This window comes from Oxyura jamaicensis, chromosome 11, assembly GCF_011077185.1.
Source record: "Oxyura jamaicensis isolate SHBP4307 breed ruddy duck chromosome 11, BPBGC_Ojam_1.0, whole genome shotgun sequence".
Taxonomy (NCBI): domain Eukaryota; kingdom Metazoa; phylum Chordata; class Aves; order Anseriformes; family Anatidae; genus Oxyura; species Oxyura jamaicensis.
In genome coordinates, this window is record NC_048903.1 from 19,942,225 (window position 1) to 19,967,022 (window position 24,798).

The 24,798-nt window shown below is 69.5% G+C and overlaps 7 protein-coding genes across 9 annotated transcripts in view; 3 read left to right on the forward strand and 4 right to left on the reverse strand.

Annotated features, from left to right (window-relative positions):
* The window catches only part of CPNE7 (copine 7), a 6,392-nt gene extending 4,244 nt beyond the window's left edge, over positions 1-2,148 (forward strand). The window contains exons 9-16 of the mRNA XM_035337225.1: positions 36-122; positions 230-289; positions 399-532; positions 666-720; positions 803-854; positions 945-1,078; positions 1,338-1,574; positions 1,714-2,148. Coding sequence (XP_035193116.1) covers positions 36-122; positions 230-289; positions 399-532; positions 666-720; positions 803-854; positions 945-1,078; positions 1,338-1,574; positions 1,714-1,851 — 897 coding nt within the window. The 3' untranslated portion in view covers positions 1,852-2,148. The remainder of the gene's footprint in view (positions 1-35; positions 123-229; positions 290-398; positions 533-665; positions 721-802; positions 855-944; positions 1,079-1,337; positions 1,575-1,713) is intronic.
* A 1,844-nt stretch (positions 2,149-3,992) lies between these two features.
* LOC118173003 (sulfotransferase 2B1-like) lies at positions 3,993-6,670 on the reverse strand. The gene is made up of 6 exons (XM_035337230.1): positions 6,505-6,670; positions 5,127-5,335; positions 4,845-4,971; positions 4,664-4,758; positions 4,399-4,579; positions 3,993-4,315 (listed from the first exon to the last, which is right to left on the reverse strand). Exons 1-6 carry the CDS (start codon positions 6,641-6,643, stop codon positions 4,200-4,202), a joined length of 867 nt encoding a protein of 288 aa, XP_035193121.1. The 5' UTR covers positions 6,644-6,670; the 3' UTR covers positions 3,993-4,199.
* A 656-nt stretch (positions 6,671-7,326) lies between these two features.
* DPEP1 (dipeptidase 1) lies at positions 7,327-11,237 on the forward strand. Its single transcript, XM_035337226.1, has 11 exons — positions 7,327-7,464; positions 7,864-8,030; positions 9,115-9,247; positions 9,328-9,460; positions 9,540-9,690; positions 9,766-9,835; positions 9,965-10,141; positions 10,226-10,310; positions 10,395-10,470; positions 10,612-10,747; positions 10,934-11,237. The coding sequence occupies exons 1-11, from the start codon at positions 7,342-7,344 to the stop codon at positions 11,108-11,110; spliced, it is 1,428 nt and encodes a 475-aa protein (XP_035193117.1). The 5' UTR covers positions 7,327-7,341; the 3' UTR covers positions 11,111-11,237.
* A 2,360-nt stretch (positions 11,238-13,597) lies between these two features.
* CHMP1A (charged multivesicular body protein 1A) lies at positions 13,598-17,069 on the reverse strand. The gene is made up of 6 exons (XM_035337076.1): positions 16,893-17,069; positions 16,377-16,454; positions 15,910-16,056; positions 15,382-15,510; positions 14,827-15,014; positions 13,598-14,074 (listed from the first exon to the last, which is right to left on the reverse strand). Exons 1-6 carry the CDS (start codon positions 17,067-17,069, stop codon positions 14,053-14,055), a joined length of 741 nt encoding a protein of 246 aa, XP_035192967.1. The 3' UTR covers positions 13,598-14,052.
* A 1,420-nt stretch (positions 17,070-18,489) lies between these two features.
* Positions 18,490-24,798, forward strand: part of CDK10 (cyclin dependent kinase 10) — a 12,051-nt gene continuing 5,742 nt past the window's right edge. Inside the window, exons 1-13 of one of the 2 annotated variants that reach the window (XM_035337229.1) lie at positions 18,490-18,649; positions 18,918-18,990; positions 19,201-19,272; positions 19,379-19,481; positions 19,603-19,684; positions 19,826-19,893; positions 20,206-20,258; positions 20,375-20,444; positions 20,553-20,612; positions 20,749-20,872; positions 20,956-21,095; positions 21,341-21,393; positions 21,463-21,659. In XM_035337229.1, coding sequence (XP_035193120.1) covers positions 18,554-18,649; positions 18,918-18,990; positions 19,201-19,272; positions 19,379-19,481; positions 19,603-19,684; positions 19,826-19,893; positions 20,206-20,258; positions 20,375-20,444; positions 20,553-20,612; positions 20,749-20,872; positions 20,956-21,095; positions 21,341-21,393; positions 21,463-21,566 — 1,098 coding nt within the window. In that variant the 5' untranslated portion in view covers positions 18,490-18,553 and the 3' untranslated portion in view covers positions 21,567-21,659. Of the gene's footprint in view, positions 18,650-18,917; positions 18,991-19,200; positions 19,273-19,378; positions 19,482-19,602; positions 19,685-19,825; positions 19,894-20,205; positions 20,259-20,374; positions 20,445-20,552; positions 20,613-20,748; positions 20,873-20,955; positions 21,096-21,340; positions 21,394-21,462; positions 21,660-24,798 lie in introns of those variants that run through there. The other variant, XR_004753957.1, reaches the window with a different exon arrangement.
* Positions 22,346-23,993, reverse strand: SPATA2L (spermatogenesis associated 2 like). The gene is made up of 4 exons (XM_035337227.1): positions 23,983-23,993; positions 23,542-23,871; positions 22,508-23,462; positions 22,346-22,447 (listed from the first exon to the last, which is right to left on the reverse strand). The coding sequence occupies exons 2-3, from the start codon at positions 23,833-23,835 to the stop codon at positions 22,551-22,553; spliced, it is 1,206 nt and encodes a 401-aa protein (XP_035193118.1). The 5' UTR covers positions 23,836-23,871; positions 23,983-23,993; the 3' UTR covers positions 22,346-22,447; positions 22,508-22,550.
* Positions 23,731-24,798, reverse strand: part of VPS9D1 (VPS9 domain containing 1) — a 4,673-nt gene continuing 3,605 nt past the window's right edge. For both annotated transcript variants that reach the window (XM_035337224.1, XM_035337223.1), the window contains exons 14-16: positions 24,549-24,653; positions 24,365-24,473; positions 23,731-23,836 (exon numbers count right to left, since the gene is read on the reverse strand). In XM_035337224.1, coding sequence (XP_035193115.1) covers positions 24,398-24,473; positions 24,549-24,653 — 181 coding nt within the window. In that variant the 3' untranslated portion in view covers positions 23,731-23,836; positions 24,365-24,397. The remainder of the gene's footprint in view (positions 23,837-24,364; positions 24,474-24,548; positions 24,654-24,798) is intronic.

Genomic DNA, 24,798 nt, shown 5'->3' on the forward strand with positions numbered 1-24,798 from the left:
CCGACCCCGGGCAGCGCAGGTGCCGCGTGCCGCAGGTGCAGTGGGAGTGCATGAACCCCAAGTACAAAATCAAGAAGCGCAACTACAAGAACTCGGGGGTGGTGGTGCTGCTGGACCTGAAGGTGAGTGCCTGCGTGCCGAGCCGTGCCGAGCCGTGCCGAGCTGTGCCGAGCCAGGCTGCCGCGGGGCGGTGTGGGCTGGCAGCAGCTGAGGCGGGTCACCCCGGCAGATCCACAGGGTCTACTCCTTCCTGGACTACATCATGGGCGGCTGCCAGATCCACTTCACGGTGAGCAGCATCCCCCGGGGGTCGGGGCTGTGCCGTGGGGTCGGTGAGCAGGGACAGCAGCTCCCGGCCCTGGGGACATGGGGACCTCACCGGCACCCCCCTGTGCCAGGTGGCCATCGACTTCACGGCCTCCAACGGGGACCCCCGCAACAGCTGCTCCCTGCACTACATCAACCCCTACCAGCCCAACGAGTACCTCAAGGCGCTCGTCGCCGTGGGTGAGATCTGCCAGGACTACGACAGGTTGGTGGCTGCGGTGGGGCCGGGGCACCCCGGTGCTGGCCACCCCAGGGCCAGGACACCTTGGTGACAGCCACCTCGGTGCCGGCGCACACAACCCGCCGTGCCGGGGCTCCTCGCACCCCTTCCTTTGCAGCGATAAGAAATTCTCTGCTCTGGGCTTTGGTGCACGGATCCCCCCCAAGTACGAGGTATGGGGGCGGCCGGGACCCCCGGGCCGTGCCCGTCCCTGCCAGCACCCTGGCTGCCCCTCCTCGCCCCTCTCACCCCCAGGTCTCCCACGACTTCGCCATCAACTTCAACCCCGACAACGACGAGTGTGAGGGTGAGCCCGGCCCCGCTGCACGGGTGCCAGACCCCAGCCCTGTGACCCCGGGGTGCAGCCGGGCCGCCCCCACACCCTGCGCTCCCCCAGGCATCCAGGGCGTCGTGGAGTCCTACCAGAGCTGCCTGCCCAAAATCCAGCTGTACGGCCCCACCAACGTGGCCCCCATCATCTCCAAGGTGGCCCGCGTGGCGGCTGACGAGGAGCGGACCAAGGAGGCGTCGGTAGGTCCCCGCGCGGCACCGGCACGCCTTGGGTGCACTTACCTACCAGTGCATGGGGCGGGGGGGGTAATTAAAAGCCTGACAAATATTTACACTTGCTGACGAGGAGGGTTTGAGGAAAATGCCAGCCTCTCCTGGGACCTCGCGGCTGTTTGGGGCAGGATCATTGATAACGCCATCTCGCCCCGTGCGTGCGGGGGGCGCCTGGCAGCAGTGCCCCGGTCCAGGCAGCCCCCCCAGAGCTTCCCTCCCCCCCCAGCAATACTTCATCCTGCTGATCCTGACGGACGGCGTGGTGACGGACATGGCAGACACGCGGGAGGCCATCGTCCGCGCCTCCTACCTGCCCATGTCCATCATCATCGTGGGCGTGGGCAACGCCGACTTCACCGACATGCAGATCCTGGACGGGGACGACGGCGTCCTGCGCTCCCCCAGGGGCGAGCCCGTCCTGCGCGACATCGTCCAGTTCGTCCCCTTCCGGGAGTTCAAGAATGTGAGTGGGGGACGGTGGCGATCCCGTCCCCTCTGATCCCCTCTGGTCCCTGCACGGGGCTGAGCGTCACCAGCCGGAGCGCTGCCGGGGCGAGCGGGTGCCACCGAGCCCCCGTCACCCCTCCCGCTCCGTCCCGCAGGCGTCCCCGACGGCGCTGGCCAAGTGCGTGCTGGCCGAGGTGCCCAAGCAGGTGGTGGAGTACTACAGCTACAAGGCCTTCCCGCCCCGCTGCCCCCAGCCCGACACCCCCGACTCCAGCCTCAGCTCACCCCAGTGAGGGCACCCGCGTGGGGACCGGCACCGTGCCCCCGCCGTGCCCGGCCGGAGACACGGGGACAGCCCCGGTGCCCTGGTGCAGGACGCCACGCCGTGCTGCACAGGGGCGGCCGGGTCCCCAGAGGGCACTGCCCGCTGCCGGTGGCCCGTGCCCGTGGCCCATCCCCGCTCCGTCCCCTGCCCTCGTGGTCCCCTGTGGTCCGTGCTTGTCTGTCGCTGTGATGCCATTTCGAGGCTGCATGACGAACCCGTCCTCGGTGCGCGGGAGGCACCAGCCAATAAAGCAACCTGCCCCTTCCCTGCGCCGTCTGCTCTCTGGGGGACGGGGCCCTGCCTCGTCCCACAAAATCCCCAACCGTGGGCTCTCAACAGAGCAGAGGGACGGGTTGCAGACACAGCCCGCTGCTCCCCCTGAGCCCACGAGCACAGCCCCGTCCTGCAGCAAGGGGTCCCAGGGGCGTAAGCGAGCAAAAGCCGAAAGCAGCACCAGCTGCCCAGTGCTGTGCTGCCACCTCGGCCTCGTCCCTCATTAGCAGAGATTTGTCACTTGAAAGCCACCGGCTGCTGAAAGAAGCAGTAGCGCTTTGTAGCTGCTGTGCTTTGGAGCAGCCACGGCTTTAAAGTTGTGCCGGAGCCGCCCCACCACAGGGCTCCCACCCCGCTGCGCTGCCGGCCTGAAAATCCAGGCCAGCGGAGGCAGAGCCAGAGCCCTGCTCCTGCCCCTGCCCAGCACAATGCCTCTGCCACGTGCCGTGAGCCGTGTGCCGGGTGCCGTGAGCTGTGAGCCCTGTGCCATGGGCCAGGTGCTGTGCCGTGTGCCACATGCCACAGGCCGCGTGCCATGTGCCCAAGTGCCGTGTGCCTTGCGCTGCGTGCTGTGCCATGCGCTCCGTGTTGTGTGCTGCATGGCGTGTGCCGTGTGCCGCGCAGCGCTCTGAGGCTGGCTGAGCCAAGCCCCACGTGCTGCTCTCTGTGTGCCAGCTGCCTCACGCCGTGTGCTATGTGACACCGCGTGCCACGTGCCGTGTGCCATGTGCCACCCAACGTGTGCCATGCGCTGCGCCATTCGCCACGTGCCGTGCGCCACCATCCTGCCACCCGCAGATGCTCATGGGGAGGTGACGTCTGCCAGAGGCCACCACGGGGCTGCAGCTGTGGCCTTGGGCAGCTGTTGTAGGGCAGGGGCTGCCCCCAGTCCTGCTCCCCATGCCCCCCCCCAGGGACACTGCTGTCACCCCGTCAGGGTGCTGGCACGGGGCTCCCAGCCTGACCCCATCCACGCAGCCGTACCTGCACCGAGCTGCCCGTGCCCCTCTCCGGTGCGGGGCTGCCACGGGGCTGCCAGCTGCGGGCAGAGCGCGGTGCCCGCAGCGCCCCGATCAGTCGCGTATTTATAGCGCCTGATTCATCCCCCTATAAAGCAGGATAACGGACGTCACCATGGAAACCCAGCGCCTGATGAGGCTGCGGCTGCATTCGGCCCTTGGCGCAGGCAGGGGGTGCCCGGGCCCCCTCCAGCGCTGCCCCACTCACGCAGGGGGTCCCCTCGGGATGGGGGTGGCCGTGTCCCCGGGGGGGGTCCCGCCGCCCGTCCCCGCTCAGCTGAGCCCCGAGAAGGCAGGGTGGGTGGCGGGTGCCCTGCTGGCCCTCGCACCTCCCCGGAGCTCTTCGCCATGCTGAGCGAGCCGGAGATGTTTAGTTCACGGGGTTAATTATTCACTTTTCCGGCATTTTATGAGCTTTTTATAAGGCAATTGCCTGGAATGCATCGGGATGAGGCAGGGCCCGCGGGCACGCTGGTGGGGGGCATGAGCCCTCGGGGCAAACACCCCACAGGGGGATGGGGCAGGTGGGTGCCAGCGGCCGCTCGGGGCACCACGGCCAGCCCAGGGCTTCAGGAGGGGCACGGGCATGCACCAGGGCAGAGAGGGGCACGGTGGGGATGGGACCCTGAGTTCTGCTGAAGAAGACACCTGGCAGCCCGCCACGGCCCCCCCGACTGTCACCCACACCCAAGATAATGTCCCTGGGAATGGGTTCCTGCCCTGATACATCCGTGACAACGCCTCGCACTTCCCAGCACTCGGCGCCACCAGCACGGCGCTGCCTGGCCCACACCCCGGGGAAAGCTCTGCCGGCATGGGAATGGCAATAAATATTTATTCTTTCCTGAGCGGGGCTCTGCTTCCTGCGGGGCCGGAGGAAGGAGAGGGTCAGGGCCACCGAAGGGCAGGATGGCCCTGGGGACGGTGGTGGAAACATCCCCTGGACGGGACACGGAGCAGCTGCTTCCCATCGCCACCTCCGGCCCCAAGGGTCTGTAAGTTACGGGGTCAGGGCCCCCAGCCCTCACACCATGGACCAGTGGACGCTGAGCTCAACGTCACGCATCTGCTCCTGGTAGACGCGGTTGAAGAGGGCGTTTTGCAGCGGGGAGAAGTGGTCGCGCCAGTCCCCCACCACGCCTGCGGGATGGGAAGGGACCGGTGGGACCAAGGCTCGGGGCGACGCCGGCACCGACGCCCCCGTCACCCCCGCGTCCCCTCACCTTTGCGCATGAAGCGTCCCTGGCTGTGGTCCATGATCTCGCGGGGGATGAGGGTGTAGTTGGCCATGGCGTTGTCCCGCATGGCGGCGAAGCTACAGTGCTGCTCCAGGGCCTCCAGCGTCTCCGGCCCCAGCGGGCAGCCCAGGAAGGTGCTGAGCCGCTGCGCCGTGCCCCGCAGGTCCTGCGGCACAGGGGGTCAGCCAGCGGGGCTGGGACACGGGGCTGGGGGACACGGGGCTGGGGGACACGGGGACACAGGGCTCACCTGGTGCAGCTCCTCGTAGGTGACGTAGAAGATGTCCAGGAGCTGCCGCTGGCCCAGCCAGCCCCTGACGTGGTCGAACCAGGAGCCGTAGTGCACTGCGGGGAGCCTGGGGGTGATGCGAGCCCGTGGCCGGCCCCCGGTGTGCCCCCCACTCACACACCTGGGCCCCCCCAGCCCTTACCAGTGCCCTCGAGGAACTGCTGGAGGAAGGCATCGAAGGAGACGGGGTCGGGCAGGAATTTGGCCAGGTGGTGGAAGTAGTAGAAGGAGACGACGACGTCCTTGGGGTTCCTGGCCACGTAGATCACCTGGTGAGGGGACACTGCTCTCAGCGCTGTGGCAGCGAGGGAGTTTCCAGGCTCTGTCCCCGCCGCTCCGCTGCACCCTCAGAAAGTCTCTGGCAGCTGCCCCAGCTGGGGGAAGCCCCAGAGGCACGGGGACCCCCTGCATGCCTGGCTCTCACCTTGGCCTTGCTCCGCTGCAGCAGGGGGGCCAGGACGCGGGCGGGCAAGTGGCTGGTGATGAGGCGGTGCGCGGCCGTGTCCCGCAGTGCGCCCCTGAAGTGGATCTGCTCCAGCCAGGGCGCCCGCTCCCAGTTGGGGATGGTCTTGGCCGGCAGTGCGTCCCCACGGCTGTACAGCAGCGTCAGGATCTCCTGCATCCACGTGGTGCCTGGGGAAGGGGGTGTCAGGGCACTGCCACCCGGCATGGGCACCGCCATGTGCACCATGGAATGGCATGGCACAGGATGGCATTGCGGGGCTTGATACAGCACGGCGTGGCACGGCATGGCACAGCGTGGCATGGCACGGCACAGCGTGGCACATTGTGGCATGGCATGGCACAGCGTGGCACAGCATGGCATGGCACAGTGTGGCATAGCATGGCACAGTATGGCACAGAGTGGCATGGCACGGCACAGTGTGGCACAGCATGGCACAGGACAATGTGGCATGGCATGGCACAGTGTGGCACAGAGTGGCATGGCACGGCACAGCGTGGCACAGCATGGCACAGAGTGGCATGGCACGGCAGAGCATGGCACAGAGTGACACAGCATGGCATAGCACGGCACAGCGTGGCATGGCATGGCACAGCATCGCTTGGTGTGGCACAGCACGGCACAGCATGGCACAGCACGGCATGGCATGGCACAGCATGGCACAGCATGGCATGGCATGGCACAGCATGGCTTGGCGTGGCACAGCACGGCATAGCATGGCACAGCACGGCATGGCATGGCACAGTGTGGCACAGCATGGCACAGCACACCATGGCTTGACTTGTCAGGGCACAGCCCCGCGTGGCGCAGCACAGCACGGTGATGTGTGCCACGTAATGGCCCAGGCACGGCTCAGCAGAGCGCAGCACTGCTTGGCTCGGCGTGGCATGGCGCGGAGCGAGGCGGCGCACGGCGGCGTGGGACCACTGCCCCACTGAGCCCCGGCAGTCGTAACCCCCCGGGGATGGGGATGGGGTCGGGATTGGGGACGAAGCTGGGGACAGGGACAGAAATGGGTACGGGGCTGGGGGCACAGCAGGGGGCACAGTGGGGTGGCCGCCTCCACCCCGCAGAGCAGTGGGGCTGAGCCCCCTGATGTGGGGCTGTGCCAGGGGGATGGGGGAGGCCGTGGCTGTGCAGGGCTGGGGCACAGTGCCCTCCGGGGCTGGCCGAGGGCCCGGCCATGTCCCAGCCACGTCGGCAGCACCAGGGCCTGCCAGCGAGCGGGGGCTGCACGGCAAAGCTCTCCCCCCGTCCCTCTGCCATGGGGGTCCCCATGGCCGTCCCCGTGCCCCATCCCTGCCCCCTCCCTGACACCTCCCCGCCCGCCGCTGCTCACCCGACTTGGGGTAGGTGACGATGACCACGTCGGTGTCACGGAAGGGGAAGGTGGTGGCGAACTGCAGGGACTCCTTGGTGTGGAGGTGCCCGGGAAGGGCGATGCCAGCGAAGGTCTCTGTCACCTCCAGCCTCTCCATGGCCCGGCTGCGCAGGACGTGCCGGGGACGGCTCTTAAATAGCTGCAGAAGAGGAAGCCAGACCCGGCGGGTGCAGGGCGTGGGGCTGGGCCCCCCCCCCGGCACATTCCTGGCAGGGGGCCGGAGGCGGTGGCGGGGGCCAGCGCGGGGGAAAGCTGCCACAGGGCTGGGGGCTGCGGGGCCGTCCTCAGGTTGGGGCCGTGCCGGGGGGGACACGCAGCCGGACCCACTGGGGATGTGGGGGGAGTTTGGAGGGACTGCGAGCCCCCCAGTGGGGCCAGGGGCTCTCAGGGCCCTCCTGGCTGTGGTGGCCCAGACGGTGAGCCACGTGCCGTGGGGTGCCAGCCCCATATGATGCAGGCCTCGGCGCCCCACAGCCAGGCTCGCCGTGCCGCAGTGGGGAGGGTCCAGCCCACCAGCCCGGCCACCCCAGGGCGAGGAGCTGGGGCTGGGTTTGCTCCACGTGGCTCCACACCGCTCCCGCAGCCCCACGGTGCCGCTCCTTGCCCGCGGCCACCGGCAGGATGCGCCCCACGGAGGGTGATGGGGCGCAGGCAGGACAGTGCCTCAGTTTCCCCCCGCAGCAGCAGCAGCTCCGGTGGCCGTGCAGCCCCAGCCGCTGCCCCCCGGCTCTCAGAGTGGGGCAGCCTGGGCACGGAGCCGCGGGGCTCGCTGGAGCTCAGCCACCACCCGGCGCCATGGCGGGGGCTGGCTCTGGGGTGGCCGGAGCCCGTTCCAGCCCCGCGCGCAGACACACAAGCCGGAAAACATATTGCACAGCCTCTACAGGGAGCAGCCACCCGAGCGTCCCGGGGACATCGGTGAGCTGGGGACAGGGGGACAGGGGCAGCGGGCCCTGCCGAGACCCCCCCCCGGGACGTGGGGCACGGGGCTGGGGTGCCAGCGTGGGGCTGGGGGTGCCGGCACCAGGGAGGCCGAGGCACGGGTGGGACCGGCGCTTTTCCAGCAGAAAAATCTGCACTGCATTAGAGGGGCCGGGAGCGTAACCACAGCTATGCCGAGAGGCCCCGGCGCGTCCCCGTGCCACCCGCGCCGTGCCGGGGGAGGCCGTGGCGGTGCCCAGGCGCTGCCAGAGCCAGGCACAGGGTGCAAGGGTGGGTTTATGGCCGGGGCTCCTGGTTATTGATTTACCACGGGAGGGGAAGGACGGCGAGGCCGGGCAGCTGTGAGCACTCAGCAGGCTCCCACGGCGGTGGCAGGACACCGGGCTCGTCCCAGAGCAGCCGGCGGTGCCCATACCCACCCGGGGCGAGGACAGGATGCTGCGCTGGAGCGTGCTGGTGCTGTGCCTGCTCCTGCCCTGCTTGGCACAGCAGTACCAGGAGGAGGCCAAGCGCATCATGCAGACCACGCCGGTCATCGACGGGTGAGCGCGGCGCTGCGGCGGCTCCAAAGGTTGCCCGGCCCCGGGCGCGGGGGGCTCGGTTCCTGCGAAACTCCCGGGCGCAGAAAGCCCCGCGGCCCTGCCGGGGGGATGCCCGTGCTGTGCACCCCGGGGACCCGCGGGGCTGGCCTCGCCGGGGGATCCCCGCACGGTGCACCGGGGGCTGCACAACCACGGGGGGATCCCCGGCCACCACGAAGCCAGGCCAGGAATGGGGCCGGTGCTGGGAAACGGGGCCAGGCTGCCCCCGGGGGAAGTCCTGCAGAGCCGTGTCCCAAGGGACATTCCCGGTCCCCTGCCGGGACACCCCGGACGCTGTTCCCCGGCGGTGGGGTCGGGTCCTCGGTGGCATCCCCACGGCTCCAGGGGGTGTGTGGCCGCCTCCTGGCCCCGAGCAGCCCCGGCAGAGGGAGCGAGGACAGAGGAGTGGGAGGATGTGGCGGGGCCGTAACGCGGGAGGGGAAAGGTGGGAGCTGGTTTGTGCGTCTGCCCCGAGAACTTCCCCAGAAATGCCGCAGGGGACATGACGCCACGGGTACGTGACGCCACGTGGTGGTGACATCCCCACAGCGGTGACAGCGGGAGGGAGCCCTGCGGTGGGCGAGGGCTGCATGGGGATGGGTGTGGGGGGCTGCACCGAGGGGTCCCAGGGGGCGACCGCCCCTGCTCCTGGTCTGGGCGGCTTGGGCGGCTCCTCCTGGGGGGCACGGATGGGTGGGAGGGGGGGAAGGAGGGACAGGAGGAGGGAGGGACAGACGGATGGACAGAGGGAGGGACAGGCGGAGGGAAGGAGAGAGGGAGGGGCAAGGGAAGGGAGGAAAGAAGGGATGGAGGGAGGGAGGGGTTATGGAGAGATGGAGAGAGGGAGGGAGGGAAGGAGGAAGAGTTATGGATGGGTGGATGGATGGATGGGTGGATGGATGGAGGGAGGGAGGAAGGAATGGCTGGAGGGATGGGTGAGTGGATGGGCAGGCAGCCAGGGGTCCCGGGCATGTCGCTGGGCAGCCGTCTGGCTGGCTGGACAGAGGGACAGACAGCCCCTCACTCCACTCTCTCCCCGGCCCAGGCACAACGACCTGCCCTGGCAGCTCCTCAAAAGGTTCAACAACCAGCTGGGGCTGCCGGAGGCCAACCTCACGCAGCTGAACGGCACGCACACCAACATCCCCAAGCTGATCACCGGGCACGTGGGCGGCCAGGTGGGGCGGGGAGCGGGGCGCGGGCACCGGGGCGGCCCCAAAACGGGGTCTGGGGGCTCAGCTCCTGCCTCCCCGGGCAGTTCTGGTCGGTGTACGTGCCCTGCGAGACGCAGAACAAGGACGCGGTGAAGCGCACGCTGGAGCAGATCGACGTGGTGCACCGCATGTGCGAGCTCTACCCCGAGACCTTCGCCTGCGTCGTCGACAGCGCCGGTGAGCGGGCACGGGGCCGGCGGCGGGTTGGGGGCTGCCGCTGCCCGTCCCCAGCTGAGCGCCCGCCGCCCTCCCGCAGGCATCGAGGCGGCTTTCCAGAACAAGAAGGTGGCCAGCCTCATCGGCGTGGAGGGCGGCCACTCCATCGACAGCAGCCTGGGCGTCCTGCGCACCTTCTACCGCCTGGGCGTCCGCTACATGACCCTCACCCACAGCTGCAACACGCCCTGGTGCGGGGGGGTTGGGGGTGGCAGGGACGGGGAGGGGGCTGGGGGGGGCTGCTCTGATGCTCTGCCGACCCGCAGGGCTGACAACTGGCTGGTGGACACCGCCGAGGAGTCGCCCGTGCACCACGGCCTCTCGTCTTTTGGGAAGGTGAGCGGGGAGGGAGCGCCCTGGAGCTGGGGGGGGACGGGGACACGTGGCCTGGGGACAGCCAGCCCCCGGTGCACGGTGTCCCCCCCGCGGGGCTGCCACAGCCCTCGCCTGTCCCCGTCCCTGCAGACCGTGGTGGAGGAGATGAACCGCCTGGGCATGATCGTGGACCTGGCCCACGTCTCGGTGGACACCATGAAGGTGGTGCTGAACATCTCCAAAGCCCCCGTCATCTTCAGCCACTCGTCCGCCTACAGCCTCTGCCCGCACCGCCGCAACGTGCCGGACGACGTGCTGAGGATGGTGGTGAGCACCCGGCACGGCCGCCCGCGGGGGGCGCGGGGGGGGTCCAGCAGGGCTGCCAAGGGCTCAGGACCACCTCTCCCCCAGGCCTCCAAGGAGGGGTTGGTGATGGTCAACTTCTACAACGAGTACGTGACGTGCAGCGACAAGGCCAACCTGAGCAACGTCGCGGGTGAGGCAGCGGGCAGGGATGGGGGATCTGGGGGGGGGGTGCAGTGTCCCCCCCGCCTGCTCACCCTCCTCTCCACACCCTCAGACCACATGGACCACGTGAAGAAGGTGGCAGGCATCCAGTCCGTCGGCTTCGGCGGGGACTACGACGGCGTCACGGGGTAACGCGGGTGGCAGCGCGCAGGGACTGGGACGGGGTGGGCGAAACGGTGGGGTCGGGATCGGCCCTGGGACACCCCCATACCCCGCCTGGGGGGCTGGGGGTGCTGCCGGGCCGGGCTCTGAGCCGCGGGGTGCCACAGGGTCCCCACGGGCCTGGAGGACGTCTCCACCTACCCGGCACTGGTGGCGGAGCTGCTGCTCAGGAACTGGACGGAGCAGGAGGTGAGAGCGGCGCTGGCCAACAACCTGCTCCGTGTGTTCAGGAAGGTGGAGGAGGTGAGTGGGGCGCGGGGGGCATGGGGATGCACAGGGCGCTGGGACATGGGGACACACGGAAAAGCGGGGCACCAGGGTGCTCGGGGACGCGTGGGGACACAGGGACACGCAGGGCAGCACCGTGAAGGGCGGCGCGGCACGCGGGGACCACCCCTCACCGCAGGAACCCACCCCGTGCCCCCGCAGGTGAAGCTGTCCCTGCGGGGCACGGCGCCCCACGAGGAGCCCATCGCCTTCGAGGAGCTGTCGGGGGAGTGCAGGACGAGCTACGGCTACAGCGACACCAGCGGGGCCGGCCCAGCCCCGCTCCTGCCAGCAGCTTTGGTCCTGGCGCTGCCCCTGCTCAGCACCCTGCTCTCTTAGCATCCTGCCCAAAGGTGCTGGGCACCCCCGGCACGGCCGGGTCCTGCCGCACCTTACCCCAAGCACAACGGAGCCGTGCCTGGCAGCACGCATCGCCCCCGAGCCCCCAGGGCTGCGTGGTGGGGTTGCCACCACGGCGTGTCACCGGCCATCCCGGCACCCTGACGGCACCCCAGCGGTCACCGCGGCGTGGCGGAGGCATTCGGTGGGCGCCCACCCTGGGGCAGCGGCCGGGCTCCCACCGCAGCGGGAGTGAGCCATCGCCGCAACGCCCGGCCAGGTGGCGGCGGGGCTGCCTCCGCAGGATGCTTCCATTAATCATTAGTGAATTAATTGGTTACTCAATCATCTCCTTAGCAATTTCCTCTCGCGTTTGGGAACAGCCTGTCTTCGGAGCGGAGGCGGCTTTGGGCACCGGGGAAAACAAGCTGGCGAGGCAGAGCCACCTTCCTGTGGCATTCGCGGCTTGGCTGCGGCGCGGAGCCCGTCTGCCAGGCGGAGGGGAGGGGACGAGCCCCCAGCCCCCCCGGGTGGCACCCGCAGCCGGTGGGTGCTCGGGATGGGAAAGGGCAGAGCTCCTGCGTGGGCAGCTCCCCCTTGGCAAGCCCGAGCTTCTCCCCAGGAGGGTCCGGGAGAGGCGCGGGGAGCAGCGCCGGGAGCCAGGCAGCCCCAAAACAAGGCTGGGAAAAGAAGCGGGGAGGGAGGCGGCCGCACCAGGGCTGGGGCAGCTCCTGCTCGTCCCAGTTCCCCCAGCTCGGCCGTGGGAAGGGAACTGGTCCCCGCAGGGAGGTGTGTGGCACGCAGGGTGTCCCAGACGCTCAGGGGCCTTCCCCTCCGTCACCCCCGGAGGCTGTGGCCCCCCCAGTCCCATGGGGAGAGGCTCCCCTTCTCCCGGGGCAGGAGGGAGGGAGGCTGCAGGACCAGGACCGGCCTCTCCGTCCTCCCCACCTGAGCCCCCCGGGACCCCCGGTTCTGTCCCCAGCTGTGGGGTTCACAGCCCGCCCCCCACCCCCCCCCTTTGTGCCCGAGCCCCTTGTGCACGCCCCGAGGGATGTTCAGGCAGTCTTTATTTAAAATAGCAGAAGGTAATCAACAGTGTGTTGGAGAAGAAAAAGGCAACGGAGACAAGCTTAAAAAAAAAAAAGAAACAAAACACAACAACAACAAAACCCCAACAGGAATCAAGACAGAAACATCACAAGGGAAGGAGGAGTGGTTCCAGGGGGCGGGGGGCACGTCCCAGCCCCCAGCCCGGTGCCGATGCAGGGCCAGGTGCTGGTGGCAGCCCTGCTCCGAAGCGCAGGCACCGTGCACAAGTGGCTTTGCAGCCCAAAGTGCCTCCTGCTGCCCCGTTGTCACCCCCCAACATCCCCACCGCGGCACACGAGGGTGGAAGGCTCTCTCAGCTAGACAGATGCAGCCAAGGCCACTGAACTCAGAAAAAAAAAAAAACAACAAGAGCACAAAGTGTTTTTGTGACGAGCACTGAGGAGATGACCCCGGCCTGGAGCGTCTCCTGCCCTGTGTCCGTGGCCTGAGCCGGGCCGGGCGCCAGCACCGGAGGCATGCGGAGGCTGCCGCCCATCCCCACCCTTCCCGTGCCCCCCACCAGCCTCCGAGGCCCCGCTCTCGGCCCAGCCCCACAAAGCAGCTGCGTGTGGCTGAGATTTTCCGCTGAAGCTGACGGGTGGGAGCTGCCCTTGGCAGCAGCTGCCGCGTGCCGCACCGCTCAGCGCTGCAGGGGCGGGGGGCAGCTCCGGCACCGCGGGGCCACCGGGTCCTCTCACGGCCTTCAGCGAGAGGGATGAAATTCCTCCTCCTGGGAGCCGAAGGAAGCTTCGTTTCCTTCCCGCAAGCTTTCCACCCACTCGGGGAGAAGGGGCGCTCGGAGCATCAGCCCCGGGCAGCCCCGTTTCCCTGCGAGTCCACCCCCGGCAGCCCCCCGGGCACGGAGACGTGACAAGGTGGGGACAGCGGAGAGCAAACGGACGCAGGGGGACCCAGGGGGACCCAGGGGACAGGCCGCAGGGCAGGGGGGGCATGCCCAGGAGGGTTTGGCACCCACCCCGGTACGCCCATCCGGCCAGGAGGAGGCTGCGGTGCCAGGCAGGGAGCAGCCCCGGTAACTCGCAGCACCGGGAGGGGGCACGGGTGGATCTGCGGGGCGGGACGAGCGTTTCGAAGGCCACTTCGTGGTAGAGACGCGGGGAGGGTCAGCCTGCCAGGGCCAGGCGAGCGGGCAAGGCGAGGTCTGCAAGCAGGGCCAGCAGGTATGGCTACGAACCGGGCAGCAAGGGCTGGGGGAGGTCGCTGCTAGGCGAGAGGTGCGGCGGCGTGCCCATGCCTTCCTGCGAGGCACAACCCCCCCCAGAAACGCCACAGCCCCGTGGGGAGCGAGCCCCCATCCCTCCTGCCACGACGCCGAGGGCACAGCTGCTTGCTGGGGGCCCCTGCCGGGTGCTGCCCACGGCTGGGAGGCCCTGCAGCAGGTAACAGGCGTGCTACGCACAGAGGAGGCAGGCAACCAGCACCCCGGGAGACGCCGCAACCCACCTCCAGAAGGATTCGTTTAGTGTTAGATCAGGAGTGGCACGTTGCATCAGGGGGCGCCGCGAGAAACCAGCGGCGACCCTCACAGGAAAAACACCCTAAAATCACCCTAAAATCAGAACCAGCGAAGCATCCGTCAAGCCCAGAGAAGGGCTGCCCTTGCCCCATCCCCCCCGCCAGGATCTCTGCCTGCTCCAGTCACCCGTCGCACCCCAGAAGCAGCCTGCAGGGAGGCGGGCAGGGCTGGGACATGCTGCAGGAGGGGCCGGCCCTGCCCGGCCAGCAGGTCAGAGCAAGGACGTAACGGGCAGAGGGGAAGGAGTCCTGGGTCCCTCCGTCCCCACACACCATACAACCAGTGTGGCAGCAGTCCTCGGGGGAGGCAGGAGACCTTAATTCCTCAAGGCAGCCAACCTGGAAGGGAGAGAACAAGAGGGAAGTGGCATGAGAGCAGCCAGGACAGCCGCCAGGCAGGGGGACCCACGAGGCAGCACCTCCAGGGCACGACTCTGCCTCCCTCCAGCGGCGGAGAGGTAAGAAATCCTGCCCCGGAGCACGCAGCCCTGACAGCCTGCAGGGAGCACAGGGCATCTGTTGTCAGTGCAGCTATTTTGCTGCAGAAATGGGGCTCCCAGCTCCTCCCGTGGGTACCTCGCAGCTGCAGCCGCCCGGTGCCTCCCCCAGGGCAGCACGGGGCCGGCGGCACCTCGGTGCTGAGGGACCCCGGCGGCGGCTGCGTGGGGAGGGAGCGGGGAGAGGAAGCTGATCGGCTCCTCCTGGGGCAGTTCCAGCGAGACAGCCTGTTCCCGGAGCTGCCTGCAGGTCAGCGCCAAGCCTTCCCAGCACAGCAGCAGCTGCTTGAGGGCGAGCACGGAGCAGGGGCAGACGGTTCGGTGCTGGATCGAGGACAGCTCGCTGCCACGTGCCAGCAGCCGGCCCCGAGCGGCCACCTCGCCTGCCTGCGCCCTTCCCGGGCCTCGTGAGGTGCAACGGGCACTGCCTGGCGCACACTGCAGGGCTCTGCCTCGCCCGAGCATCACAGAGGAGCTCAGCACCCACTCGGCCAAGCACGACGTGTTAATTCACGCCTTTCCTGCTGATGGGAGACCCCCGTGAAGAATTCAGGCTGCCTCAGCGCGAGGCAAAGGACCCAGCAGGGAACCAACCTCCGTGACAGCTGGTCCTCCTGGGAGCGCACCGAGCTCTCGCCCACCGCCGAAGCCCCCTCGGGGAGCTGGCTGAGCTGGTCCATGATCTCCAAGCCGTTCTCCTCCGCGATCTGCACGATGAGGCTGTCCACCTGCTCCTGCGGCGTGGTCAGGGTGGTGGCGGAGCTCATGGAGTCCTCCATGACCTGGAGCAGAGACAGCCCGTCAGCCTGCCCCACCGGGAAAGTTCCTTGGTCCAGCACGACTTCTTCCCCTCAAAAATCACGCTGCAGACCCTGTTTCACCACTGCCCCTTCACCAGCACAGCTCCTGTGGCCTCAAGCTTGACAACAAGGCTACAGCAAAGGGTTGCAAGGCCCAGTCCTCCACAGCCCCACCCGAGAAGCCCCTGACGGGGACAGCAGCCTCCCTCCTCCCGCTCCTCCCCGGCCACTCGGCCTCTTTGCATGGCAAAACCCTTCCCTGCTGAGCAGAAGGGCCGTGGCACCTCGTGCACCAGACACACAGAACAGTGCCTGTCCCCCCACACCCCTCGAGGCCTCCTCCACTTACCGACGTATGAACATCCAAGTTCTGAACCTGCTGCTCGAATTTATCCATCACAGCAGACACCTTCTGCAGGTCCATGGAGCTCAGAGCCTTGTCCAGAGCCTTAGTCACCTGAGCCATGTTTTTTGTCACCTGCAAGAGGAGGGGATTGCTCCGTGGGTACTGCCCAAAAGCAAAGTCGTCGCTGCTGAGAGCGAATCCCTGGCACAGACCCTGGGCAGAGCGCAGCCAGGGGTGCCACACCGGCTCTGCACCCCCGGGCACGGCAGGTCGCAGCCCACCCCTCTGCAGACACACACGCAGGGGGTAGCAGAGGCAGGAGAGCAGGCAGGAGCCCCGAGGAAGCAGCCCCTCTGCCGGGGTGCCCTGAGTGGCACTTCAGAAGCTGCTCCAGACCCCGGACCAGCAGGGACTGGGCTCACCGCGAAGCCTCACAGGATCCTTGTCTGGGGACAGGGCAGCCCGAGGGGATTCAAGGCAGGTTCTGCCGGGCGCAGAGCACCCTTGAAGCTCGAGAACAGTGGCCCTTACCCCTTTCATGGTCACGGCTGTCTGCACCTTGGAGGCCACGGCATCCACTCGGGAAGCCATGCGCAGCCAGTTCAGCCCCTCGTTCTTCTTGCGAATGGCATTCTCCGCATAGACACGAGCACATTCCACGTTCTTCTGCTGAAGGGCCTGGAAGAACAAAGGGCAGTCGCTTGCACCGAGAATCCACGCTGTGCTTATGAACCAGCACGACCCCGACAGCCCTCCAGCAGCACACGGCTTTGCTGTGACCCCTACAAACACGGAACACGCCCTTGGAATGGAATTAAACCCTTCTCAGCAGCACAGGGAGGCACCGCATACGCCCAGCAGAGCCAAAGCTCACCGTGGGACCGCCGAACCCCCGGTGCTGGAAGGGACCCACCAGGGTCATCGAGTCCAACTCGAGGAGGCAGGGTCCCCAGCCCCAGGGCTGCCAGCACCCTCGGCTCTGACGAGCTGCCACCCACCTTTTTGACCTTCGCCTGCTCCGCCTTGGAGTCCTTCTCAGCCTTTTTAGCGAGCTTCTCCAGCTGCTTGGCCGTGAACTGGAAAGGAAGCCGGGGTTAGCGCTGGGACGCAGCGGGGAAGGCGGTGCCAGCCACCTCCCCGGGGAGGGCTGATCACAGGGGGGGCAGCGCCCTGGGGTGCTGAGCAGCTCCCCGGGTTAGAGCGGGACCCGCAGGGCCGTGGGGGGAGGTTAGAAAGGGGGGGGGGGAAAACAGAGAGGGGTGTAAATGGGGATTATAAAGGAGGGGTAAAAGGGAGGGGCTAAAAAGGGGAGGTGAAAAGAGGGAGTAAATAAAGGGGGGGTGAAAGAGGGGAGGGGGTAAAAAGGGAGGGAGAGGAGGGGGTAAAAAGGGAGGGAGAGGAGGGGGTAAAAAGGGAGGGAGAGGAGGGGGTAAAAAGGTCCTGTGCCGCCCCCCCCCCCCCCCAAAACGCCCCGCCCCGCCCCCCCCCCCCCCCCCCAGCACGGACACCGTTACCGGCCCCTGGGCGGTCGGGCACGTCCCGGGGCTACCGGCGGGGTCGGCTCCGGGCTCACCTTCAGCTGGAAGAGCGTGTCTGCAGGGAGAGAGCGGCCTCAGCGCCGGGCCCGCCGCACCGGGACCCCCCCGGGGCCGGGACGGGGCCAGGCCCGGTGCGGCAGGGCCTCCCCCCATCCCCCCCCCCCCGGGCCTTCCCTCCCAACCGCCCCGCCCCCCCGTCCCGGGGCCCCCGCCGCCGCTTCCGGGGTGCGCGCGCCGCCTCCCGGTGGGGGCGGGGCACCGGGGGGGCGGGGCACCGGGGGGGGGGGGGCACAGGGAGGGGCCGGGCGGCGGGGGCTGCCCCGGGGCTCTGCGGGGGCACCGGCCCCAGGGCTGGGGGCAGCCGGGCTGTGGCCGTGCTAGGGCTGGACCGGGACCGGGGCGAGGCGAGCCCGGTGCCGTGCCGGTGGCCCGACCGTCATAACGGCCCCGGGGCCCCGACGGCAGCCATGGGGCAGGCGCTCGGCAGGGCCCTGCGTGGGAAGGGGCTCAGCGGGACGGCGTGCCCTGGACGGGGACGGTAACGGGGACAGGGACGGTGACACGGACAGGGACACCCCCGGTGCACAGGGAGCTGCCGCCCACCAGGGCCGCCCGTCACCGTCTCGACCCCGTTTGACTCCAAGAGGGGAATTTTATTTCCAGGCCCAGCTCGTAGGCAGAGATTACGGAGCAAAGCGCCCCGGGCTGCTGCCGGTACCGGGCCCGCGCTCAGATCCGTGACGTGACGCTTCCAGCCTTCCTTCTGCCCCCCCTCTGCCCCACAAAGGACAGCAGAGATAAATCGGCCGCTTCCCGTCACGCCGTGCTCGCAGCGGGCCGGGTTTTAATGAGCCGCCTTATAAACAGCCCCGGTGCCCGGGTGTGTTTCAGGCACCGGTGTCGGGAGGCGGCTGGGAAGCAGCTCCCGTGAGCGCAGCGTGCCCTGGAACGCTCGGCTGCTCTCCGTGTGTCTCCTCCCTGCTCTAGGCAGAGCAGGGGCACGGCACGGCTGGCAGCGGGGGCAGGGGGCAGCTCCCCGGTGGGTGCGTATCCGCAGAGCACAGGGCAGCAGCCGGACCTCCCGGTGGGCCCCACACAGGGTGGTCCCGGTGCCCCCGCCGTGCCGGCACCTCACGATGACCCCTCACACACGGCTTCCCCCTCCCCCCGTTCTTTTAGACGCCCCAGGAGGTGCAGGCAACAAGAAGAGCCCCGTGTGTGCCCCCAGAATCATCGTCACGTCGCCCTCGGGGGGCACGGTCCTGGTGGCGGTGACGGAGCACACCGCGGGGCCTGCCCACCGGCACCGGGAGCACGGCCCGGGGGCTCCCCGGGAGCTGTGACCGGGAGTCCCCACAGCCCCCGGTCTCAGTAAACGCCGGTGCTGGGCTCACACCGCGCCGGGTGCGAGCGCTGCGGGCCGGGCCCGGGCACGGCGGGGCCCTCACGGGGGGCAGGGCCCGGGGCCGCCACCGGGCCGGGGCAGGCCGCGCATAGCAACCGTTGCTAGGGCCCCGCCAGAGGAGGGCGGGGCCGCGCCGCTCGGCGGCACTGCGCATGCGTGAGGCCTGCCGGGTGGCACTGCGCATGCGTGAGGCGGCGCCGGGCGGCACTGCGCATGCGTGAGGCGGGCGGCCATGGCGGAGGGCGGCAGCGGTGAGGGGGAGCTGGAGCCGCTGCGCTTCCCGCGGCTGTGGGCGGACGGCTTCTTCGAGGTGCCGGCGGACGAGAGGGTGAGGAGACGGGGCTGTAGGGTGATGAGGTGGGGCCTTGGGGGGTGTCGGGCTCCGAGGTGAGGTCCGGGCCCGGGCGGGCCGGGGGTCGCTGGGCGCAGGCCGGGGCCATCCCTGCAGCAGAAGGGGCCGGGGCAGCTCCGCCGCCCGCCCGGTGAGGGCAGGGCTGGGGCTTGAAGCGTCAGGCTGCCATCGGGCAGTGCCTCCCTCCGCTCGCGGGAGGCCCCCCGCAGGCAGCTCCCGCCCGTGACCGCCGCTTTGGTTGCAGCTGGGGAGGTGCCGGAGCGTGAAGGAGTTCGAGAAGCTGAATCGCATCGGGGAGGGCACCTACGGCATAGTGTGTAAGTGTGGGGCTGGCTGTCCTCCCGGCCTGGTTCCTGGGAGGAAGGATGGGCTGCAGCGTTCAGCCCCTGCCCTGGGAGCAGAGTGTGCTGGGCCATGGGGCAGAGACTGAGGCTGAGCGGGGGCTCAGTGGTGCCGGTGCCCCACCAATAATTGGGAATAAAGCCAGCGTTTGCCTCCTGGTGCTGAGCGCCTGGCTGCTCTTCCAGACCGTGCCCGGGACACCGTAACGGATGAGACCGTGGCACTGAAGAAGGTGCGGATGGACAATGAGAAAGAAGGTAACAGGACCAGGGGAGCCGTGGCAAGGGTGGCTGCTCATGCAGACAGCAGCATCCCAGGCCCCTGCTTGAGGCAGTCATGCAGCGTGGCTCTCGCTGTCCCCAGGAATGCCCGTCAGCAGCCTGCGGGAGATCACCCTGCTCCTGGAGCTCCACCACCCCAACATTGTGGAGCTGAAGGAGGTGGTTGTGGGGAACCACCTGGAGAGGTGAGAGTGCCCCCTCTGCCCTGCCGTCATCTCCTGCCCTCTCCGCTCTTCAGAGGCAACGAGCCTTCCTGGTGCTCCAGCGCTGACCGCGCCTCACCTGCCTCTGTCCCTTCTCCTGCAGTATTTTCCTGGTAATGGGCTACTGCGAGCAGGACCTCGCCAGCCTTCTGGAGAACATGCAGACACCTTTTTCTGAGGCTCAGGTAAAGGTCGGGACGGGCTTTTAGGAATGCCACCCGTGAGAGGGGGCTGCAGCTCCAGCCAGAACCTCCGTGCCTTGCGATCGCTGCCGTCTGCCTGGTGCTGGTCACGCAGCGGGTGACGCCGCCGTCCTCTGCCTCCAGGTGAAGTGCATCATCTTGCAAGTGCTCAGGGGCCTGCAGTACCTTCACGAGAAGTACATCATCCACAGGTGGGAGCGGGGGGACAGGCGTGGTGGGGAGGAGGGACCGCTGGGAGGCAGCCCACAGAGCCCGCTGACTGTGGGGTGGTTCCTCAGCTCCTGCGCCCCTGCCACGGGAGCAGGGAGCACTGTGAGGAGCTCTGGGTGGGGGCACGGTGAAAACTTTGGGCAGTGTGGGAGCTGCGGCAGGGATGCTGAGATTCACATCTCTCAGTGACCGCCCAGCTCGGGGGCTCAGCGTCAGACACCTGGGGAAGGGCAGGTGTAGGAGGAACCACGCGTGCAGGGCGGCGCTGACTGAGCCCTCGGTGTCCCTGGCAGGGATCTGAAGGTGTCCAACCTGCTCATGACTGACAAAGGCTGCGTGAAGATCGGTGAGCCCCTGCAGTGCCCCCGTCGGTTCCTGCTACAGATGCGCCTTCTGCTCCACGAGCAGCCAGAGCGTGGAGCTCGCCTCTCCCCTCACCTCGGGCCTGCTCCTCTCTTGCAGCGGATTTCGGTCTGGCACGTACGTACGGGATGCCGCCGAAGCCCATGACCCCCAAAGTCGTCACGCTGTGGTGAGTGCGGGGTGCCGGGCACCGAGCTCTGCTGCCCCGGGGTGGCACAGGGCGAGCGCTGCGGGGGGCAGCGGGGGCTTCCTGCAGACCTGCGCCTTCCCTGCCCAGGTACCGAGCGCCTGAGCTGCTGCTGGGGATGACGACGCAGACCACCAGCATTGACATGTGGTGAGGACAAAGGACAGGAGAGGCCGGGGCTGGCTGGGCAGTGCCTGGGGGATTCACGGGAGCCAGGACTGCGAGCACACGCGGGGAAGGCAGGAGTTGTGCCACCGCTGACTCTTGCACATCCTCTGCGCCGCAGGGCCGTGGGCTGCATCCTCGCCGAGCTGCTGGCTCACAAGCCGCTGCTGCCGGGCACCTCTGAGATCCACCAGATCGATCTCATCGTGCAGCTCCTGGGGACGCCCAACGAAAACATCTGGCCGGTGAGAGCTGTTCGGCGGGTGCTGCCTGCCCGCCCTGCCCTGCCCTCCCTCCTGCGCCTGACGCTCTGCGCCCCTGCCCGCAGGGTTTCTCCAAGCTGCCCCTGGTGAGTCAGTACACCCTGCGGAAGCAGCCTTACAACAACCTCAAGCACAAGTTCCCCTGGCTCTCGGAGGCCGGGCTGCGTCTGCTCAACTTCCTCTTCATGTACGATCCCAAGAAGCGGTAAGAGCCCAACTGCGTGGGCAGGGCTTGGGGCTGCTGGTGTCGCTGTGCCCGCCTGCAGGGGACTGTCCCTGGTGGTGGGGACTGTCCCTCGGGCTGGGGGCAGCTCAGCCCCGTGGGCGGGTGCTGGGGTGGAAACAAGACGAGGGAGGAGCGTGGGAGAGGCGGCCACCTGCGAGGGTGATGGGAGGCAGCAGCGTGTTCGGGCCGGGAGCAGAGCTTGCCACGTGCCCTTGTACCCGCAGGGCAACGGCGAAAGACTGCCTGGAGAGCTCCTACTTCAAGGAGAAGCCCCTCCGTAAGTAAATCCCCCACCAACCAGGGCTGCGGTGCTCGGGCCCCGCTGACCCCCCTCTCTGCCCCCCAGCCTGCGAGCCAGAGCTCATGCCCACCTTCCCGCACCACCGCAACAAGCGGGCAGCCTCCACCAGCACGGGGACTGAGACGCAGGCGAAGCGGGGCAAGCCCTGAGCCCCGTCCCGCAGCGGGAGGTAACGGGAGCTCGCAGGGGGGCGGCCGCTGCCCCTCGTGGGGCTGGGCGCTGGCTCCTGCCCGCTGGTGCTGCTGCCCTCCTGGGAGGGCTCTGCCAGCCCCTGAGGGGTGCGGTGCCAGGGGGGCCGCCCCGGTTGGCGGCGCTGCAGGTCCTGTGCTCAGCCCTGCGGGGAGCTGCTCGCACCAAAACATCCCCAGGCTGCCGGAGCCCGAGCTGTGACCCCCTTGCATAGCACTGGTCCCCTCCTGCCCTGGGGCTGGGAGTGCAGCCCCCCGGGGGGCTTCAGCCCTGTGCCAACACCTCCCTGGGGGTGGGATGGGGGCACGGCCGGCAGGGGGGAGGATGGGGGGAGTGGGGTTTGGCACAGAGACACGCGGGGGGCTGGCGGGGCCAGCCCTGGGCTGTGCGGTGTGACCCCGGCTGTGCTGTCAATAAAAGCAGCTGCAAACATCCGTGGTGTGAGCGAGGTCCCTGGGGCAGGATGTGACCCTTTGCCCTCCCGTGCCCTGCGCAGGGCCGAGGGCACCCAGCTCGGCCTCCCCCCGCCAGCCTGAGGCGAGGCCTGGCCCAGCTGTGCCGTGAGGCAAGAGCCCCTCCTGGGGGGGTGTCACCACCACGGAGCTGACCCCAGGCGAAGCCCCCCAGGGACAAAACCACCCTGGGGCCGGCGCTGCGTGTCCCGACCTTCCCCTGAGGGTTGGGGGAGTCCTTGGGCCCTTCCTCCCCGCTCCCTCCCTGGCAGACAAGACCAGCGTGCCGCGAGGCAGCCACGTTTTACTGGGACGCACGGAGCCATTTACAGCAGCAGCTGGAGCAGGGGCCCGTCCCGCCAGCCCTCGCCCCGCCACGTCCAGGAGCTCGGCGGCAGCGCAGGCAGGGGGGGGGAAGGTCGGGTGTCCCCGTGCCGAGGGGCGAGCAGCGGCAGCAAGCAGCACCCCTGGCGCGGCGCTGTCGGGGCCCTGCTAGGGCCGCGTGCTGGAGCTGTCGGCCAGCAGCATGTCCACCTCTGTCCTCTGCAGCCAGAGGCGCTGCTGCCGCTCGCCGCGCAGCTCCTGCCCGCGGTGCTGGCTGCGGCAGGCCCGCCCGGCCGCGCAGGTGCCGGCGTGCAGCTGCTGGCAGGTGGTGCAGCAGTAGGTGGGCAGCGCGCCCTGCCGCAGGCACGAGTGCAGCTGGTAGCAGGGCAGCTCGGGCGCTTCCTGCGGGGCGCCGGGGGGCACGGCCTCAGCCTGGCCCCCGGGTGGGGGCTCCCCAGGGGGCAGCCAGGCGGGGGGGAGCACCTGGGGGCTGCTGCAGGCCCCCCTGAGCTCCTGCTCCAGGAAGAAGCGAGGGGAGGAGGAGGAGGAAGCGTCCGGCTTGGGGATGGTGGGGAGCAGCTCCTGCTTGAGCTCGCTGTGTTTGCAGAGGTCCCAGCTCCCCCCGAGCGTGTCCTGGGCCTCCTGCAGCCCCGCAGGGTCCCTCCACAGCCTGGAGCTTGGCGCTGGGGGGTTGAAGTCCTGCTCCCCGCCGTCCCCGGGGCTCTCCGGCATCTCCCGGTACAGATCCACGTCGTCGTCACAGGCGGCCGCCGGCTTGAGCTCCCGCAGCATCTCCACGCAGGCCTCCGCGTCGCGGGCGAGGCAGCGGGCCTCCAGCAGCTCCTCGGGGCGCAGCCGGCGGGGCCGCAGCCGCTGCAGCACCTCGGCCAGGATCTCGCACTCCAGCCGGCAGGCGAAGAAGCCGCAGGCGGCGGCGGCCAGCTCGGCGCCTGGGGGCCGGCGGCACACGGCCAGGCAGTGCTCGTCCCGCCGCACGTAGCCCAGGCGGCCGAAGCTCCGCAGCAGGTCGGCTTCGGGCAGCGCCGCCCGCAGCGAGTGCACGTAGGCCCCCGAGAAGGTCTGCAAGGAGAGCGGGGTGACGGTGGAGCTCCCGGTTCCCCCCCCGCCCCAGCACCCCCAGGCCCCGCCGCCTGCCCACCTGCACGGTGCCGAACTCCTTGCGCCAGGGGAAGAGGTAGAGGTTGAGGGCCGCCCGCTCCAGCAGCTCGAAGGCGGCCGCCAGGCCCCGCAGCGCCGGCCCCAGCTCGCGGCGGCCCCGCAGCCCCCGGGCCAGGAGGGTGCCGGCGTCGTCCTGCAGGGCCCGCAGCAGCCCCGGCTCTGCCCGCAGCCGCTGCCGCAGCCTCTCGGTGAACGAGGGGTCGGGGCAGGCACCCGCGCAGCCCCGCTCCAGGCTCCGCCGGTATTCCTGCCGCACGGCCGGGCCCGCGCACATCCTGCGGGCACCCCCGGGTCAGCGCCCCCGGGCCTCTACTGCCACTGGTGCGCCCCGGTTCTCCACCGCAGCACCGCCCCCGGTCCCGCCCCGTGGCTCCCTACCGACCCCGGTTTCCCCCGGTACTCCTCCGGTTCCCCACCGCAGCACCGGCCCCGTTCCCCGCTCCGTGGCCCCCACCTGTCCCGGTGTCCCCGGTTCCCCGCTGCATCACCGCCCCCGGTCCCTCCCCGTGGCTCCCTACCGGCCCCGATTCCTCCCGTTGCCCCCCCGGTTCCTCTCCCCAGCACCGCCCTGGTGCCCCCCGGTCCCCGCAGCGCACCGCCCGGGCCCGGCCCCGCCCCGTCCCCGGTTCCCCCCGGTCCCAGCCCCGGTTCCCGGCCCCATCCCGCTCCCACCTGCCGGCCCGGCCCCGCGCCCCTTCCGCTTTCCCGCGCCCCGCCCGCCGTGACGTCACGCGAGGGGGCGTGGCCTTAGGGGCGGGGGGGCTCCACAGCGCCCCCCCCGCGGGCCGAGCCCCGCCACTTGCCGGAGGGGTCCCGGGGGGGGTCCCGGGGCTGGCTCAGGGCAGGGTCTCCAGGTAGGCCAGGGCGCTCCGCAGGGACGTCAGGCAGTACCCCTCCTCGCCGAGCAGGCACCTGCGGCACGCGGCGTCACCGCCCGGTGTCACGGCGCCCCCCGGACCCCCCCCCCAGACCCCCCGAGCCCCCTACCCCTCGTGGATGAACTCCTCCAGCGCCGCGCACTCGGAGAGCAGCTGGGGCAGCCCGCTGCGCAGCGCCGCGAAGGACACGAGGGGCAGCAGGTCGTCCGCACCGCTGCCGGCGACACGCGACCTCAGGTGGACCGCCGGGCACCGGCACCACCGGCACCCGGGGGCACCAACGCCCGGGGTCACCGGCACCCATCGACACCAGCACCCAAGGACACCGGCACCCAAGGACACCGGCACCCAAGGACACC